Consider the following 14881-nt stretch of genomic DNA (forward strand, 5'->3'; position numbering starts at 1 on the left):
GGGTTCGAGCCCTGGTCTGGGAAGATCCCACATGCCACGGAGCAGCTGGGCCCGTGAGCCACAATTGCTGAGCCTGCGCGTCTGGAGCCTGTGCCCCGCGACGGGAGGGGCCGCGATAGAGAAAGGCCCGCGCACCGCGATGAAGAGCGGTCCCCGCACCGCGATGAAGAGTGGCCCCCGCTTGCCGCAACTGGAGAAAGCCCTCGCACGAACCGAAGACCCAACACAGCCAAAAGTAAAATAAATAAATAAATAAAATCAAGTAAAACTTTAAAAAAAAAAAAAAAAAAAAAAAAAAAAATCAGTTCATGTAAAAAGTGTTAAAATTTCCTCATGCTGTGTGTGTTAAGACTCAGATAGAAGGCACCATATAAATGCAAAGTATTATTAGATAATATATTTTTCTCTTAATACCACTTGATGTAGAAAGCCACTGATGGGATACTTCTAGAACATTTTGGCCACTAAATTATTATTTCTACCATTAGGCAGTTATTATCTACTTTTATCTTTCTCAAGGTTTCCTCTTGATCCTGTAAGGTGATTTCTACAAGTCCAGTGTTAGCTTAAAAAAATGTTAACTGATTTAAAAGCTCTAGGCTATTAATTCTTCACTCTGTGACCATAATCTATACAGGAAAATAAAAATAAACAGAGAACTCATTACCTTGGTTGAATCACTAGTGTATTAGAACACATATTCTTTTCAAAAATAACTTGCAAAGGCTGACTTTCTTGAAAACACACATTATGAATCCTTTTAATACCTTAAAAAAATAAAGCAACCAGTTAATAATTTTAAGTGCAAAATTAACAGATTTTTAAAAGTCTTTAAGTTTCAGAGCCAGATGAAAATAATAAAATTAAAGTAATATTTAATATCTGACAGGTGCACAAAGCTCACAAGAAGCACTATCCCTTAATGAATGTGTTTATCGCTCCCTAGTGGACACCATGTAACATGTCACACCCTCCAACCAATTAGGCAGTAGAGTTCCCACATTCTTTTGAAATACAGGTAATTTCTTAAATTGTGTGTAAAATAGTAATTGCCCCAAACAGATCATACATCTATGATTCTTTTTCAGTATTTTTCATCCAAACTGATATTTTTGGATGGGAACTTTAAAAGTAAAACCTGAGCATCCAGTCTGTGAATTCTTTCCCTCTGAGAGGAGAAGAGGACTGTGGAGCAATTATGGCTACGGCCCAATGTACCAGCAACTGCAGGATATGTTGTACATACATTACCTCTGATCCTCACACTATGCCTATGGGATAGGTACTTGATCTCGGAAGAGGAAACTATAGCTCTAGCTCTGTTAAATGACTTCAAGGCTATGCTGTTTTAACAAGTATAGCTAGAATTTGAATCTAAGTTTGTTTTATCTCTTTTTTTTTTCTGAATCTGAGTTTGAATATGGAGCCCGTGTAATAAAATCCAGATGGGCTATAACTTGCTACAGCATAATAATGTTACAATGAGAATCAAAAGGATTCACCATAAACAACATTTCTCCACTTATTTTTTAACTGAATTAATAACAACAGCAATATTTATTATTTTCATAAATATTTACTGAGTACTTACTGTGTACAAGGCTGATCAGTTGTTCTTTTTTTTGTTTTGTTGTGGTTTTTGTTTTTTTTGTTTTTTTTTTTTTTAATTAATTTATTTATTTATTTTTGGCTGTGTTGGGTCTTTGTTTCTGTGCGAGGGCTTTCTCTAGTTGTGGCAAGCGGGGGCCACTCTTCATCGCGCTGCGCAGGCCTCTCACCATCGCGGCCTCTCCCGCTGCGGAGCACAGGCTCCAGACGCGCAGGCTCAGCAACTGTGGCTCACGGGCCCAGCCGCTCCGCGGCACGTGGGATCTTCCCAGGCCAGGGCCCGAACCTGCGTCTCCTGCATTAGCAGGCAGGTTCTCAACCACTGCGCCACCAGGGAAGCCCTATGGTTTTTGTTTTTTTTGACCACGCAGTGAGGCATGTGTGACCTTCCTGACCAGGGATCGAACCTGTGCCCCCTGCATTCGGAGCGCGGAGTCTTAACCACTGGACCGCCAAGGAAGTCCCTGACCACTTAGTTTTTTGGTTTTTGTTTCTTTTAATTAATTAATTAATTTTTTTGGCTGTGTTGGGTCTTTGTTGCTGCGTGCGGTCTTTCTCTAGTTGCAGCGAGTAGGGGCTACTTTTCGTTGTGGTGCGCGGGCTTCTCGTTGCGGTGGCTTCTCTTGCTGAATTGGAGCATGGGCTCTAGGTGTGCAGGCTTCAGTAGTTGTGGCACGCGGGCTCAGTAGTTGTGGCTCACGGGCTTAGTTGCTCTGCGGCATGTGGGATCTTCCCGGACCAGGGCTCTAACCTGTGTCCCCTGCATTGGCAGGCGGATTCTTAACCACTGCGCCACCAAGGAATTCCTGATCAGTTAGTTTTTAATGGATTAAAAACCACAAATTTTAATCAGAAATTTAGTGGCCCAAAATAACAAACGTTTATTATTTCTAACAATTCAGCTGAGTGGCTCCTCTGGTTTGGGTTGGCTTAGATGTGGCTGGATCATTTTGAATGGCCTCACATTCATATCTGGGGCCTCACAGTTGGGACAACAGGGACAGCCGGGATGGCTGGGGCCTCTCACCACATGGTCTCCAATCTTCCAGGAGTCTGTGCTGGGCTGTGCTTATTCTCATGCTGATGGAAATGTTCTTAGTTTAACAGTGGAAGCTGACAGGCTTCTTGAGGCCTAGGCTTGGAACTCACACAACATCACTTCTAGTGCATTCTATTGATATTAAAGCAACTCCAAGGCCAGCTGAGATTCAAAGTAGGGAAACACACAGGGACGAATTTTGGAGCTCTGGACTAGCAAAGAACAACTCAGACAAAAATTTCTGACCTCACAGAGCTTACATTCTAGCGAAGGGAGGCAAACAATAAGAAAATCAAAAGTAGTACTTCCCTGGTGGTCCAGTTGTTAAGACTCCACGCTTCCACTGCAGAGGGCACAGGTTTGCTCCCTGGTCGGGGAACTAAGATCCTGCATGCCGTGCGGTGTGGCCAAAAAAAGAAAAAGTAAAATAATTGGTCTGTCACATAGTGATAAGTAGCACAAGAAAAAAGGAAAGCTGAAAGGGGGCTGGGGAGTGCCGGTGGTGGTGGGCAGCAATTTCAAATAAGGAGGTCAAGGAAGACCTCATGGAAAAGATGCCATTTGAGCAAGACTGAAGGAGGTTTTTGAAAGAGCAAGCCATGTGCTATCTGGAGAAGGAGCTTGCTAGGCAGAGAGAACAGGGGCCCAGCCTGGGACTCCCGGATCATGTGGGGCCTTACTGGCCATTGTAAGATCTTCGGCTTTTACCTTGGGTAAAATGGTGAGCTTTTTGAGAATTTTAAGCACTGGAGTGACATAATCTGACCTATTTTAAAGGGATTACTGTGGCTGCTATTTTGGGAAGACACAAAGCTCAAAAGTTGGCATATCTTACCTATTTTAAAAAATATTTTCAAGTTACTTTTAGGTGGATAGGTAATAGAAGGTAATAGATGTACATGGTATAAAATTCAAAAGATACCAAAGAATAGACAGTGAAAATAAGTCACCCTCCACCTCTGACTCCTGCCACCCCAGTACCCTCCTCAGAGGTAACTACGGTTACCAGTTTCTTAGGTATTCTTTAGAAATAGCCCATGCATATACAAGCACAATCATATCTCTATAACAAATACCTGACTTGGGTGAAAGTTCTATTGGCATTGCCGAGGATGTCCAAGCTGAGAAATGCCTTATTTCCTTGTTATCCCTGATGCTTTCATTCCTGCTACTTGCCTCCTTCCCCTTTTTCCTTAACACACTAAACACTTTCAGTCTATACCTTTGACCACACTGCTCCCTCATCATAGAATGCCTCCCCATTTCTGACTATTAGAAATTTAGCCCAGGACCAGATGGCTTCACAGGCAAATTCTATCAAACATTTAGAGAAGAGCTAACACCTATCCTTCTCAAACTCTTCCAAAATATAGCAGAGGGAGGAACACTCCCAAACTCATTCTATGAGGCCACCATCACCCTGATACCAAAACCAGACAAAGGTGTCACAAGGAAAGAAAACTACAGGCCAATATCACTGATGAACATAGACGCAAAAATCCTCAACAAAATACTAGCAAACAGAATCCAGCAGCACATTAAAAGGATCATACACCATGATCAAGTGGGGTTTATCCCAGGAATGCAAGGATTCTTCAATATATGCAAATAAATCAATGTGATACACCATATTAACAAATTGAAGGAGAAAAACCATATGATCATCTCAATAGATGCAGAGAAAGCTTTCGACAAAATTCAACACCCATTTATGATAAAAACCCTCCAGAAAGTAGGCATAGAAGGAACTTACCTCAACATAATAAAGGCCATATATGACAAACCCACAGCCAACATCGTTCTCAGTGGTGAAAAACTGAAACCATTTCCACTAAGATCAGGAACAAGACAAGGTTGCCCACTCTCACCACTATTATTCAACATAGTTTTGGAAGTTTTAGCCACAGCAATCAGAGAAGAAAAAGAAATAAAAGGAATCCGAATCAGAAAAGAAGAAGTAAAGCTGTCACTGTTTGCAGATGACATGATACTATATAGAGAGAATCCTAAAGATGCTACCAGAAAACTACTAGAGCTAATCAATGAATTTGGTAAAACAGCAGGATACAAAATTAATGCACAGAAATCTCTTGCATTTCTATACACTAATGATGAAAAACCTGAAAGAGAAATTAAGGAAACACTCCCGTTTACCATTGCAACAAAAAGAATAAAATACCTAGGAATAAACCTACCCAAGGAGACAAAAGACTTGTATGCAGAAAACTATAAGACACTGATGAGGGGGCTTCCCTGGTGGCGCAGTGGTTGAGAATCTGCCTGCCAATGCAGGGGACACGGGTTCGAGCCCTGGTCTGGGAGGATCCCACATGCCGCGGAGCAACTAGGTCCGTGAGCCACAATTACTGAGCCTGTGCGTCTGGAGCCTGTGCTCTGCAACAAGAGAGGCCGCGATAGTGAGAGGCCCACGCACCGCGATGAAGAGTGGCCCCCACTCGCCACAACTAAAGAAAGCCCTCGCACAGAAACGAAGACTCAACACAGCCAAAAATAAATTAAAAAAAAAAAAAAAAAAAAAAAAACTCAAAATGGATTAAAGACCTAAATGTAAGGCCAGACACTATAAAACTCTTAGAGGAAAACATAGGCAGAACACTCTATGACATAAATCACAGCAACATCTTTTTTGACCCACCTCCTAGAGAAATGGAAATAAAAACAAAAATAAACAAATGGGACCTAATGAAACTTAAAAGCTTTTGCACAGCAAAGGAAACCATAAACAAGACAAAAAGACAACCCTCAGAATGGGAGAAAATATTTGCAAATGAAGAAAATATTTGCAAACGACAAAGGATTAATCTCCAAAATTTACAAGCAGCTCATGCAGCTCAATATCAAAAAAACAAACAACCCAATCCAAAAATGTGCAGAAGACTTAAATAGACATTTCTCCAAAGAAGATATACAGATAGCCAACAAACATGTGAAAGAATGCTCAACATCACTAATCATTAGAGAAATGCAAATCAAAACTACAATAAGGTATCACCTCACACCGGTCAGAATGGCCATCATCAAAAAATCTACAAACAATAAATGCTGGAGAGGGTGTGGAGTAAAGGGAACCCTCTTGCACTGTTGGTGGGAATGTAAATAGATACAGCCACTATGGAGAACAGTATGGAGGTTCCTTAAAAAACTAAAAATAGAACAACCATATGACCCAGCAATCCCACTACTTGGCATAAACCCTGAGAAAACCATAATTCAAAAAGAATTATGTACCACAGTGTTCATTGCAGCACTATTTACAATAGCCAGGACATGGGACCAACCTAAATGTCCATCTACAGATGAATGGATAAAGAAGATGTGGCACATATATACAATGGCATATTACTCAGTCATAAAAAGAAACGAAATTGACTTATTTGTAGTGAGGTGGATGGACCTAGAGTCTGTCATACAGAGTGAAGTAAGTTAGAGAAAAACAAATACCGTATGCTAACACATATATATGGAATCTAAAAAAAATGGTTATGAAGAACCTAGGGGCAGGGCAGGAATAAAGACGCAGATATAGATAATGGACTTGAGGACACGGGGAGGGGGAAGGGTAAGCTGGGATGAAGTGAGAGAATGGCATGGACTTATATATACTACCAATTATAAAATAGATAGCTACTGGGAAGCAGCCACATAGCACAGGGAGATCACCTCGGTGCTTTGTGACCACCTAGAGGGGTGGGATAGGGAGGGAGGAGGGAGACGCAAGAGGGAGGAGATATGGGGATATATGTATACGTACAGCTGATCCACTTTGTTATAAAGCAGAAACTAACACACCATTGTAAAGCAGTTATACTCCAATAAAGATGTTTAAAAAAAAAGAAAGAAAAGAAATTTACCAACATGTGATGCTACCACCCAGATAGCCCTTCCTCTTCACCTTTCTCTCCTTTGAATCTCTTGCCCCAAGTACATCCATTGTGCTCTTTTTAAAGCAACTTGGCTTGGTGTACCTCTTCATTGTGGTTTTTCTAGTCTTCCAGTTTAATAATAATTTTCCTTGATAGAATGCAAACAGGATAAAAATTTAGAAGTCCTGTTTCCTCTGTGTCATTTATTGATTTTATCTAGTGCTGCACAAAGTACTGGACTATAAGAGACAAGGAATTTTCACCAGAATTTCTTCCTTCATTGAGAAAGTCTCACTATTGAAACAAAAACAAAACAGCGGAACTAAAGAGAATGCCTAGTAATGTGGTTGACTTAAATTCTGACACAAGCTCCTTATCTTCTCACAGACCAGTAACAGACAATTTGAGGTCCAGCAGCCAGTCCATGGACCGCTTGAGGAGCACTGCCTTATACCATCAGCTGCCAGCCATGGCATATATGATATGATAGAATTCTGCTTGCTGTTTCATAGCTCAATTTGCAACTTCCCTCAGTGGCTCCAGAGAACTCTTTCAAACTTAAAGAGGTACAGCTAAGGAACAAGCATTATTTTGGAGATGTTCCATTTGTGGGGTTTGGAATTTCAGAGGTTAATGATACTTATAAGTTGGCAAATGTTTCTCAATCCCTTTAAGTTCACTGTTATGCAAGTTTAAAGTCATTAGCGTATCTGTAGAATGCCCTTTTACAAAACCTTAAAACAGTGAAGTGGAAATTCTGCCCTCTTGACACCATGTCATTAATATACATGTATGAATCAGGGTTTTATTTTCACTCAATAGCCAGTGCACCCCTCGTATGGAAGCCCCTCTCTGTCGGAGATCTGCCTTCTTGACCAGGACAGAACTTATTAGCAGGTGCTTTGGATCAGAGCATGTTCTTCAGGGACAATTCACTGACTCATTTTTAGCCACTCTGGGGCCAGTGCCAATGAAAATACAGAGAATTGATAGAATTATTATTAGGCAGGTAAATATTTCATATGAACCTTGGTTCTTGATGACATAAATCATCTTTTTTTTTTTTTTCTATTAGCAGATGCTAAATAACCTAAGAAATCACCGTTCTGGAAACCATTTATGGTTAGATTCAGAGAAGTTAGTCTTTTTTAGCAGCTCATGCTTTTGCAATTGTTTTCTATCAATGAAGAGAGCCAAATTTACTTCACTGTCTTTAATTTCTTCCCCAGTTCCAAATATGTATTTCTAGCAGTTTATTGGATATCTCTGCCCAGGTGATTTTTCTCAACTAAATTTGAACAATGTTTCTCCACCAGATTATAAAAATAAAATTGCAAACATAATTTCCTGGGCTGGGTACATACAGTTTTGGAAAGTATAACTATTTACCCCATTTACTGGGTATCAGCATCTATCCCCTACTTCCCCCTTCCTTCCTGAGCCATCCTTCCCTGTTACGTAGCATCCATGAGGTTTGGGTGGGACTGACTTCACTTCCAGTATCACTTGTAGGCCCTCACTGGTATAAATCAATTGATGTAATCTTATCCCCCTTGCAATTGAATTTGGTCCAGATATGGCAATAAGCCAAGGCAATTAGAGAATGGAATTCCCCTGGCTCCCCAGGATTAATTTAGGTTGGTCCAATCAGAGCAAAGTCAAGCACTTTTGTTCAGTGCATGTATGAAGTATGGCTCTCACTCCCCCAGATGTGAAAGAGCAAGCATGTAGCCCCAGCTGCTGCTGCTGCTAGAAGTCATCTCATTATTAAAAGTTTGTAAGAGGAGGGAGACACCAAGAGGGAGAAGATATGGGGATATATGTATATGCATGGCTGATTCACTTTGTCATACAGCAAAACTAACACACCACTGTAAAGCAATTATACTCCAATAAAGATATTAAAAAAAAAAGTTTGTAAGAGAAGCTCACCTTAGTATAACTCACATGGAGGCAAGCAGACCTGAGAGAATTTTAAAAAGAAGAAGGAGAAGCAGCTGCTGCAGCCTGGATCGAAACACGCCTATGACCTAATTTTGAACTTTTAGTTTACATGAGCCAATATTCCTCCTTATTGTTTAAGTCAGTTTGAGTTGGATTTTCTGGGTGGTTTTTTTTTTCCCCTGTTATTTGTAACTTAGAGCAGGGGTCCCCATCCCCCACCCCCACCACCCGGGCCACACAGCAGGAGGTGAGTGGCAGCTGAGCCCCATTGCTACCCATCGCTGGCATTACCACCTGAACCATCCCAATCCCCCCACCCCCGTCCGTGGAAAAATTGTCTTCCATGAAACCGGCCCCTGGTGCCAAAAAGGTTGGGGACCGCTGACTTATAGCATTCTAACTCATACAACTTCCCTACAAAAGCTATTAAAAATCAACCAATCACAAATATGTATTGGACATTAATCAAGCCACTTGAGACATACTTAAGAAGCTGAAAAGTTGGTTTTTTAAAATCTAGCTGGGGACTTCCCTGGTGGTCCAGTAGTTAGGACTCCATGCTTTCACTGCCGAGGACCCAGGTTCAATCCGTGGTCGGGGAACTAAGATCCTGAAAGCCGCGCGGTGCAGCCAAAAAAAAATTTTTTAATAAAAAATTAAAAAATAAAATCTAGCTGGAAATAAGGGATGAGGATAATTGTAATAACATCAGTCACTGACTATTCAGTACTGCCTCTGTGTCAGGTACCACACTAAGTGCTTTACATATGTGATCTCACTTCATCCTCACAACAACCCCAGAATCTGAGGGTAGGTAAGATTATCCCCATTCTAGAGAAAAGAAAATGAAGGTTCAGCGAGCTTATGTACTGTCACAAAGCTAATAAGAATTATAGAAGAATCCACATCCAAATCTGTGTGATGTCAGAGCTTGAGGTGCTTTTTGTGTGTGTGTGTGTGCTTTTTTTTTTTAATTTTTACTGAAATACAGTTGATTTACAATGTGTTAGTTTCAGGTGTACAGCAAAGTGATTCAGTTATACATATATATATATATTATTCTTTTTTAGATTCTTTTCTGTTATAGCTTATTACAAGATATTGAGTATAGTTCCCTGTGCTACACAGTAGGTCCTTGTTGGTTATCTATTTTATATACAGTAGTGTGTATATTTTAATCCCAAACTCCTAATTTATCCCTCCCCCCACCCTTCCTGGGCTTTTAATCATGCTCTTTACATGATTCTGCTATGACATGAACTGAAGCTCAAAGAAGGAAAAAATAATGTTAAAAATTGATATTTTGCAGAGGAAAAATTAAGGAATATAATATGAGTAAGAGCTGAAATAAAAATATTAAGATAAATGTAAGACAAAATTAAGAAATATAAGATAAATCGTAACACTAATATAACCTTCCAGAAGACCATTCCACTATAAAAAGATTTGGACCAATACCACAAGTACAAGATTTTTTAAAACATACACTCCTAACTGGTAACTTCAAATAAAATAGCAGCAATCATTATAAATATTACTAGCGCTAACTCTTAGAAAATATGCCAGGTATTTCTTTAAACACTTTAGAACTATAACTTCCTATAACTCATTGAAGCTTCACAAAAACCCTAGGAGGCTGGTACTACCATTGTCCCCATTTTACATATAGGGAAACTGAGGCACAAAGATGTAAAATAATTCGTCCAATGTCTCAGCAAGGAAGAAGCAGAGCAGGATTCCACCCCAGACCTGTTGACCTCCAGAGTGCATGCACTTTATCACCATGCTATACATATTTAACCATGTAAAATCCTATATGACTACAACATTTGAATATCTACCATGCAAGGCTAGGAGGCAGGAAATCTCTTGGTGTAGCAGAGAGAATGAATGAAGGTTTTGGCTCCTACTATTGTGGGGCTGGACTCAAATCCAGGCTCTGTGACTTACTAGTTCTGTGCCCTTGGGCCAGTTACCATGCTTCTTTCAGCCCCAGATAAAATACTATTTACCTCCTGGAGCATTTTTAATATAGGTAGGCATTATTCTTTTCTGTTCGTTCCAAGGAACACTGTTACCAAGGCAGTCTTACAGAATATCATCAAGCAGCTAGTTAATTTTAGAATAATCAATTGTTAGAATTCAGATGGACATTTAAAAAATTGGTCTGTGTGCAGGCAAAGCTTGTGCCACTGACAAGCCAAAAAAGGAAATAATTAATACCAATCAACTCACAGTACTTCTACAGAGACAAGATAATATTTATAACCGCCCTACCACAAAACTATACAAATTCTAAGCAGTAGTGCAATGGGAAGTCTTGATATGCGGTTTGAATATTCTAAACATGAAAAATATTAACAAAACACACACATACTTTAAACTGGATTTAATTATACCTACCATGTCTGCAGAAGAATTGAATAACTACTTTGCACTTATCAGATCTGGTAAATATTTTGCATTTCTCTACATTTCTTTCGAGGGAATTCAGACATCTAAAGATAGGCAGAATTGACTGTAACACAAACACATGATAGAAGAGCACATACTTAATATGGTTGCTTGATTAGTTTAAAAAAAACCTAACAAAAGAAGAGTAAGTATATTCGTAAATGAACAGACTGTCCTGCATGCCATTTAAACCAAGTATTAAGTACAGAATAGGTGTTATGCCCTATATAATGAATATTTCTACAATACAAGAGAAAACCATGCCCACTTACTCTTACCTTCATTCCCAATTTGCAATTTAAATTCGATATTGTGTCACTATCATTCGTTTTCACCGAGGTTGACCATTGATATTGTTGAAAAAACACAGGCGAGAAGAGGACACATCCATATGCTGACCGACAAGAATTCACAGATCTTAAAGCAAGCTAGAAAAATAAAATAATAGCTATACAGGAAAAAATCAACTTTAATGATTAATTTAAAAAATTCTATTATGTTTAACATCGCACTGAAATGTGTCCGGGTAAGGCTATGGGATGTGAACTGCATGATATGGACTACATTATACACATAAGTTATAGTACTGATGTAATATGGACTGCATTATACAGTGTGCATTTAATTTGCATACGTACACACATCTAAACGGAATATATTATATATAGGTATTAAGTCTAAAATCCTGCATGCTGAAATTGTATTTTTCTCTTGTTTGTTTGTTTTTGGTAACAAGAACATATTTATAATTGTAAAAATGTAAATGCCCACAGGGGCCTTAACTTTAAAGCACAAAGTGGCAGAAGGCAATATAAAAGGGAGTGAAAAGATTGCAGCAAAATTTTCCCTCGCCTAAGGGGAGAAACTGTTAGTCAGCCAACTACTGCCACTTAGGAATGCAGGCCCCAAACTATCAGATCTTCTGAGTTTTCAACAGAATCAGGAAATTCAGATTTTTATGTGGACTCTCCCAATTACTAAGTGTTAGAAAATTATTTCATTTTTTAAAAAAAACATAGTGCAGGCCCCACAAAACATTTCTGCAAGCCATATCTAGCCTCTTGACCACCAGTTTGTTTCTTCTGGCTTAAATCAACTGTGTACGATTTTTAAGTTTACCACGCTCTAGATGTATTTAGATATGTAAAATAAAGATGAACAGTGAAAGGGCTGATTAGAATTTCTGGATTTCCTAGTTAACATTCAATCTGGACTGGGATTTATAAACATCTTCTTTTGTCCTTAATCTATTAGTTAAATTTCTTACTTACACCTTTTTCAGAAGGGTCTAGCCACAGCTCATCACTAATTCGTGAGAGTGCTTGGATTGCTTTCCCAAATACTATGGAGAAAAAGAAAGGTGCCTTTTACATTCTTTTTCTCAAACAATAAAATCATAAGACTACTTCAGCATTCACAGGACTCAAGATAAATTCATAAAGAACAGTGTTTTATAGACTAATGCTACAAATTGTTTTAAGAAATACAGTATAATACCCTTGGCAAAATGCCAGACACACAGTAAGTACTCAATAAATTAACAGAATGAGGGATTTCCCTGGTAGTCTAGTGGTTAAGACTCTGCCCTCCCAATGCAGGGGGCCTGGGTTCAATCCCCAGTCAGGGAACTAGATCTCGGGAACTAGATCTAGATCCTGCGTGCTGCAACTAAGACCCAGCGCAGCCAAATATATAAATAAATATTAAAAATAAATAAATTCACAGAGTGAGTGTGTGAAATAATAAAATGCAACAAAATTCTTCCTTTCTATATGTTCACAGTGTTGCATGGAACTATTGTGGCAAGCCAGTTTCCATACTAATGCATTTTTAAACTTGGTTTAAATAAATGTATACCCCCCACCCCCCAAAAGTGTGAAAACAGAGCATATAGGAGATGGTTTGAAGGGTTTTAATAACTTCACATGCGGCAAAGTCAAAACAAGTCATGAGAGAGAAATTAGAGGAATTCAAGATGTATCTGATGTTTGAGCACAGAACATGCCAGATCTTCCCAGAAAACACAGTTAGATGCCCTGTCAGAAAGAGAGGCAGGGCTGGATGAAATATTGGTCTTATCTGGTAAGACACCATTAGTGTTCTTATAAATTATGAATAAGTAAAAAATATGGCAAACAGATATGGGCTACTATGCAATAAAAATGGATGGCCATATCAATCCATGGAAAAGTAGAAAAAAGGAAAAATAATTTCAGAGCATAAAATCAGATTATTATGCTTAAGAATCAGAGTTGGCTGGCTTCCCTGGTGGCGCAGTGATTAAGAATCTGCCTGCCAATGCAGGAGACACGGGTTCGAGCCCTGATCCGGGGAGATTCCCACATGCCGCAGAGCAACTAAGCCCGTGAGCCACAACTACTAAGCCTGCGCTCTACAGCCCGTGAGCCACAACTACTGAGCCCACGTGCCACAACTACTGAAGCCCACGCGCCTAGAGCCCATGCTCCACAACAAGAGAAGCCACTGCAATGAGAAGCCCGCGCACCACAATGAACAGCCCCCACTCGCCGCAACTACAGAAAGCCTGCGCGCAGCAACGAAGACCCAACGCAGCCAAAAATAAATAAATTAAAAAAAAAGAATCAGAGTTCGGGGAATTCCCTGGTGGTCTGGTGGTTAGGACGCCGCAATTCCACTGCCAAGGGCCCGGGTTCAATCCCTGGTGGGGTAACTAAGATCCTGCAAGCTGCACGGCACGGCCGGAAGTGGGGGTGCAGGCCTCAAACTGAGAAAGAGAGGATGACTAGGGGGAAAAAAAGAGGCGTTTGTCCCTTTTTACCACTTCACATTCACCACTTCTTCCTGGAGCTAGCTAATGAAGACCTTTCATTCATTCAATGAATATTTATTGAGCACCTAGTATGTTCCAAGGACGGTACAAGCCAAGGCAATGGGGGTATAGCAATGAACAAGACGGGTTTACAGCTCCTCCCCTCACAGGGCTTAGAGTTATGGAGGAAAAACAAATTTAAACAATCATACAAATAATCACTTATTGAGAACTAAGGTACACACTGCAAGAGAGAACTTTCTAGAACTCTGAGAACAGCAACACTGGGGGGGCTTGTGCTTTCCTTTCCTGTTAATACTGTTGCATAGAGGTCGTCAACACAGGGGAAGCCGGCTGCAACACAAGATGCCTTTCAATAATCACTTTCAGGTTATGATCTGTACGAGCATTACTTTTCTAGAGACTTTCTGGAGTAACTTACATGTTTAAAGTACCATTTACAATAAACAATAGTTCTTGTACATTCCCATTCATTACTGAGCTCTTTACCTGCATTTTATTCCTACAACAAACCCTATAATGAACATGCTGTTACTATTCTCATTTTACAGATGAGAAAACTGAGCCCTGAAGTGATTCCGTGGCTTGTCCCAGGTCATACATTAAAAATGCTAGAATTTGGAATAAAATACAGGTTTATGCTTTTTTCTCAGGGCACTAAAGTACTTTTACTGTCCAAGCATTGTTTTTCCCAACTTCCCACACAGTCCTTATCGTCCCAAGTTTCAAGCTGCCCTTCCAATATCTGTCCGGATAGTGCAACTTCATTTTATGGACACCTATGACTATAAATATTATGCATAAATAAAAGCAGATGGGCCGTCATTCGCCCCTCAGAAGCTAACAGGACCCTGGGTGGGTGGGTGCTGGCTGTGGCCAGGCCTTGTGTCCTCAGCCCCTAGGCAGAAAGGCAAAGGTCAAGAAACTAGACGATGGTGTAAACTTCCCCATGAACCCTAGTCTTTCCCTTTTCTACACAGAAAGGCAAAAAAGGCCTCTGCACCTTTCACCTGACTGCCGCTCATCCCGCACTTCAACATGGCTGCAATCCCTAAAAAAGTCAGTCACTCTGCGCGCCTCAGCTCGAGGGCCCCAGGTGCCCGGATGTTGCCCGCGCTTTCGGAAACTTCGCGATCTTGG

General features: G+C 40.1%; 1 protein-coding gene and 1 non-coding gene across 2 annotated transcripts in view; one reads left to right on the forward strand and one right to left on the reverse strand.

The window, feature by feature from the left end:
• Nucleotides 1–14832, reverse strand: part of RAD9B (RAD9 checkpoint clamp component B) — a 32561-nt gene extending 17729 nt beyond the window's left edge. The window contains exons 1-5 of the mRNA XM_028168373.2: nucleotides 14745–14832; nucleotides 12201–12271; nucleotides 11208–11357; nucleotides 10879–10993; nucleotides 668–767 (exon numbers count right to left, since the gene is read on the reverse strand). Of these exons, the coding sequence (XP_028024174.1) occupies nucleotides 668–767; nucleotides 10879–10993; nucleotides 11208–11357; nucleotides 12201–12271; nucleotides 14745–14781 (473 nt within the window). The 5' untranslated portion in view covers nucleotides 14782–14832. The remainder of the gene's footprint in view (nucleotides 1–667; nucleotides 768–10878; nucleotides 10994–11207; nucleotides 11358–12200; nucleotides 12272–14744) is intronic.
• Nucleotides 12485–12557, forward strand: TRNAG-CCC (transfer RNA glycine (anticodon CCC)). Its single transcript has one exon. It is a non-coding gene; the product is annotated as a tRNA-Gly (tRNA).
• Nucleotides 14833–14881: the final 49 nt, after the last annotated feature.

This window comes from Balaenoptera acutorostrata, chromosome 13 (genome assembly GCF_949987535.1).
Source record: "Balaenoptera acutorostrata chromosome 13, mBalAcu1.1, whole genome shotgun sequence".
In the NCBI taxonomy this organism is placed as follows: domain Eukaryota; kingdom Metazoa; phylum Chordata; class Mammalia; order Artiodactyla; family Balaenopteridae; genus Balaenoptera; species Balaenoptera acutorostrata.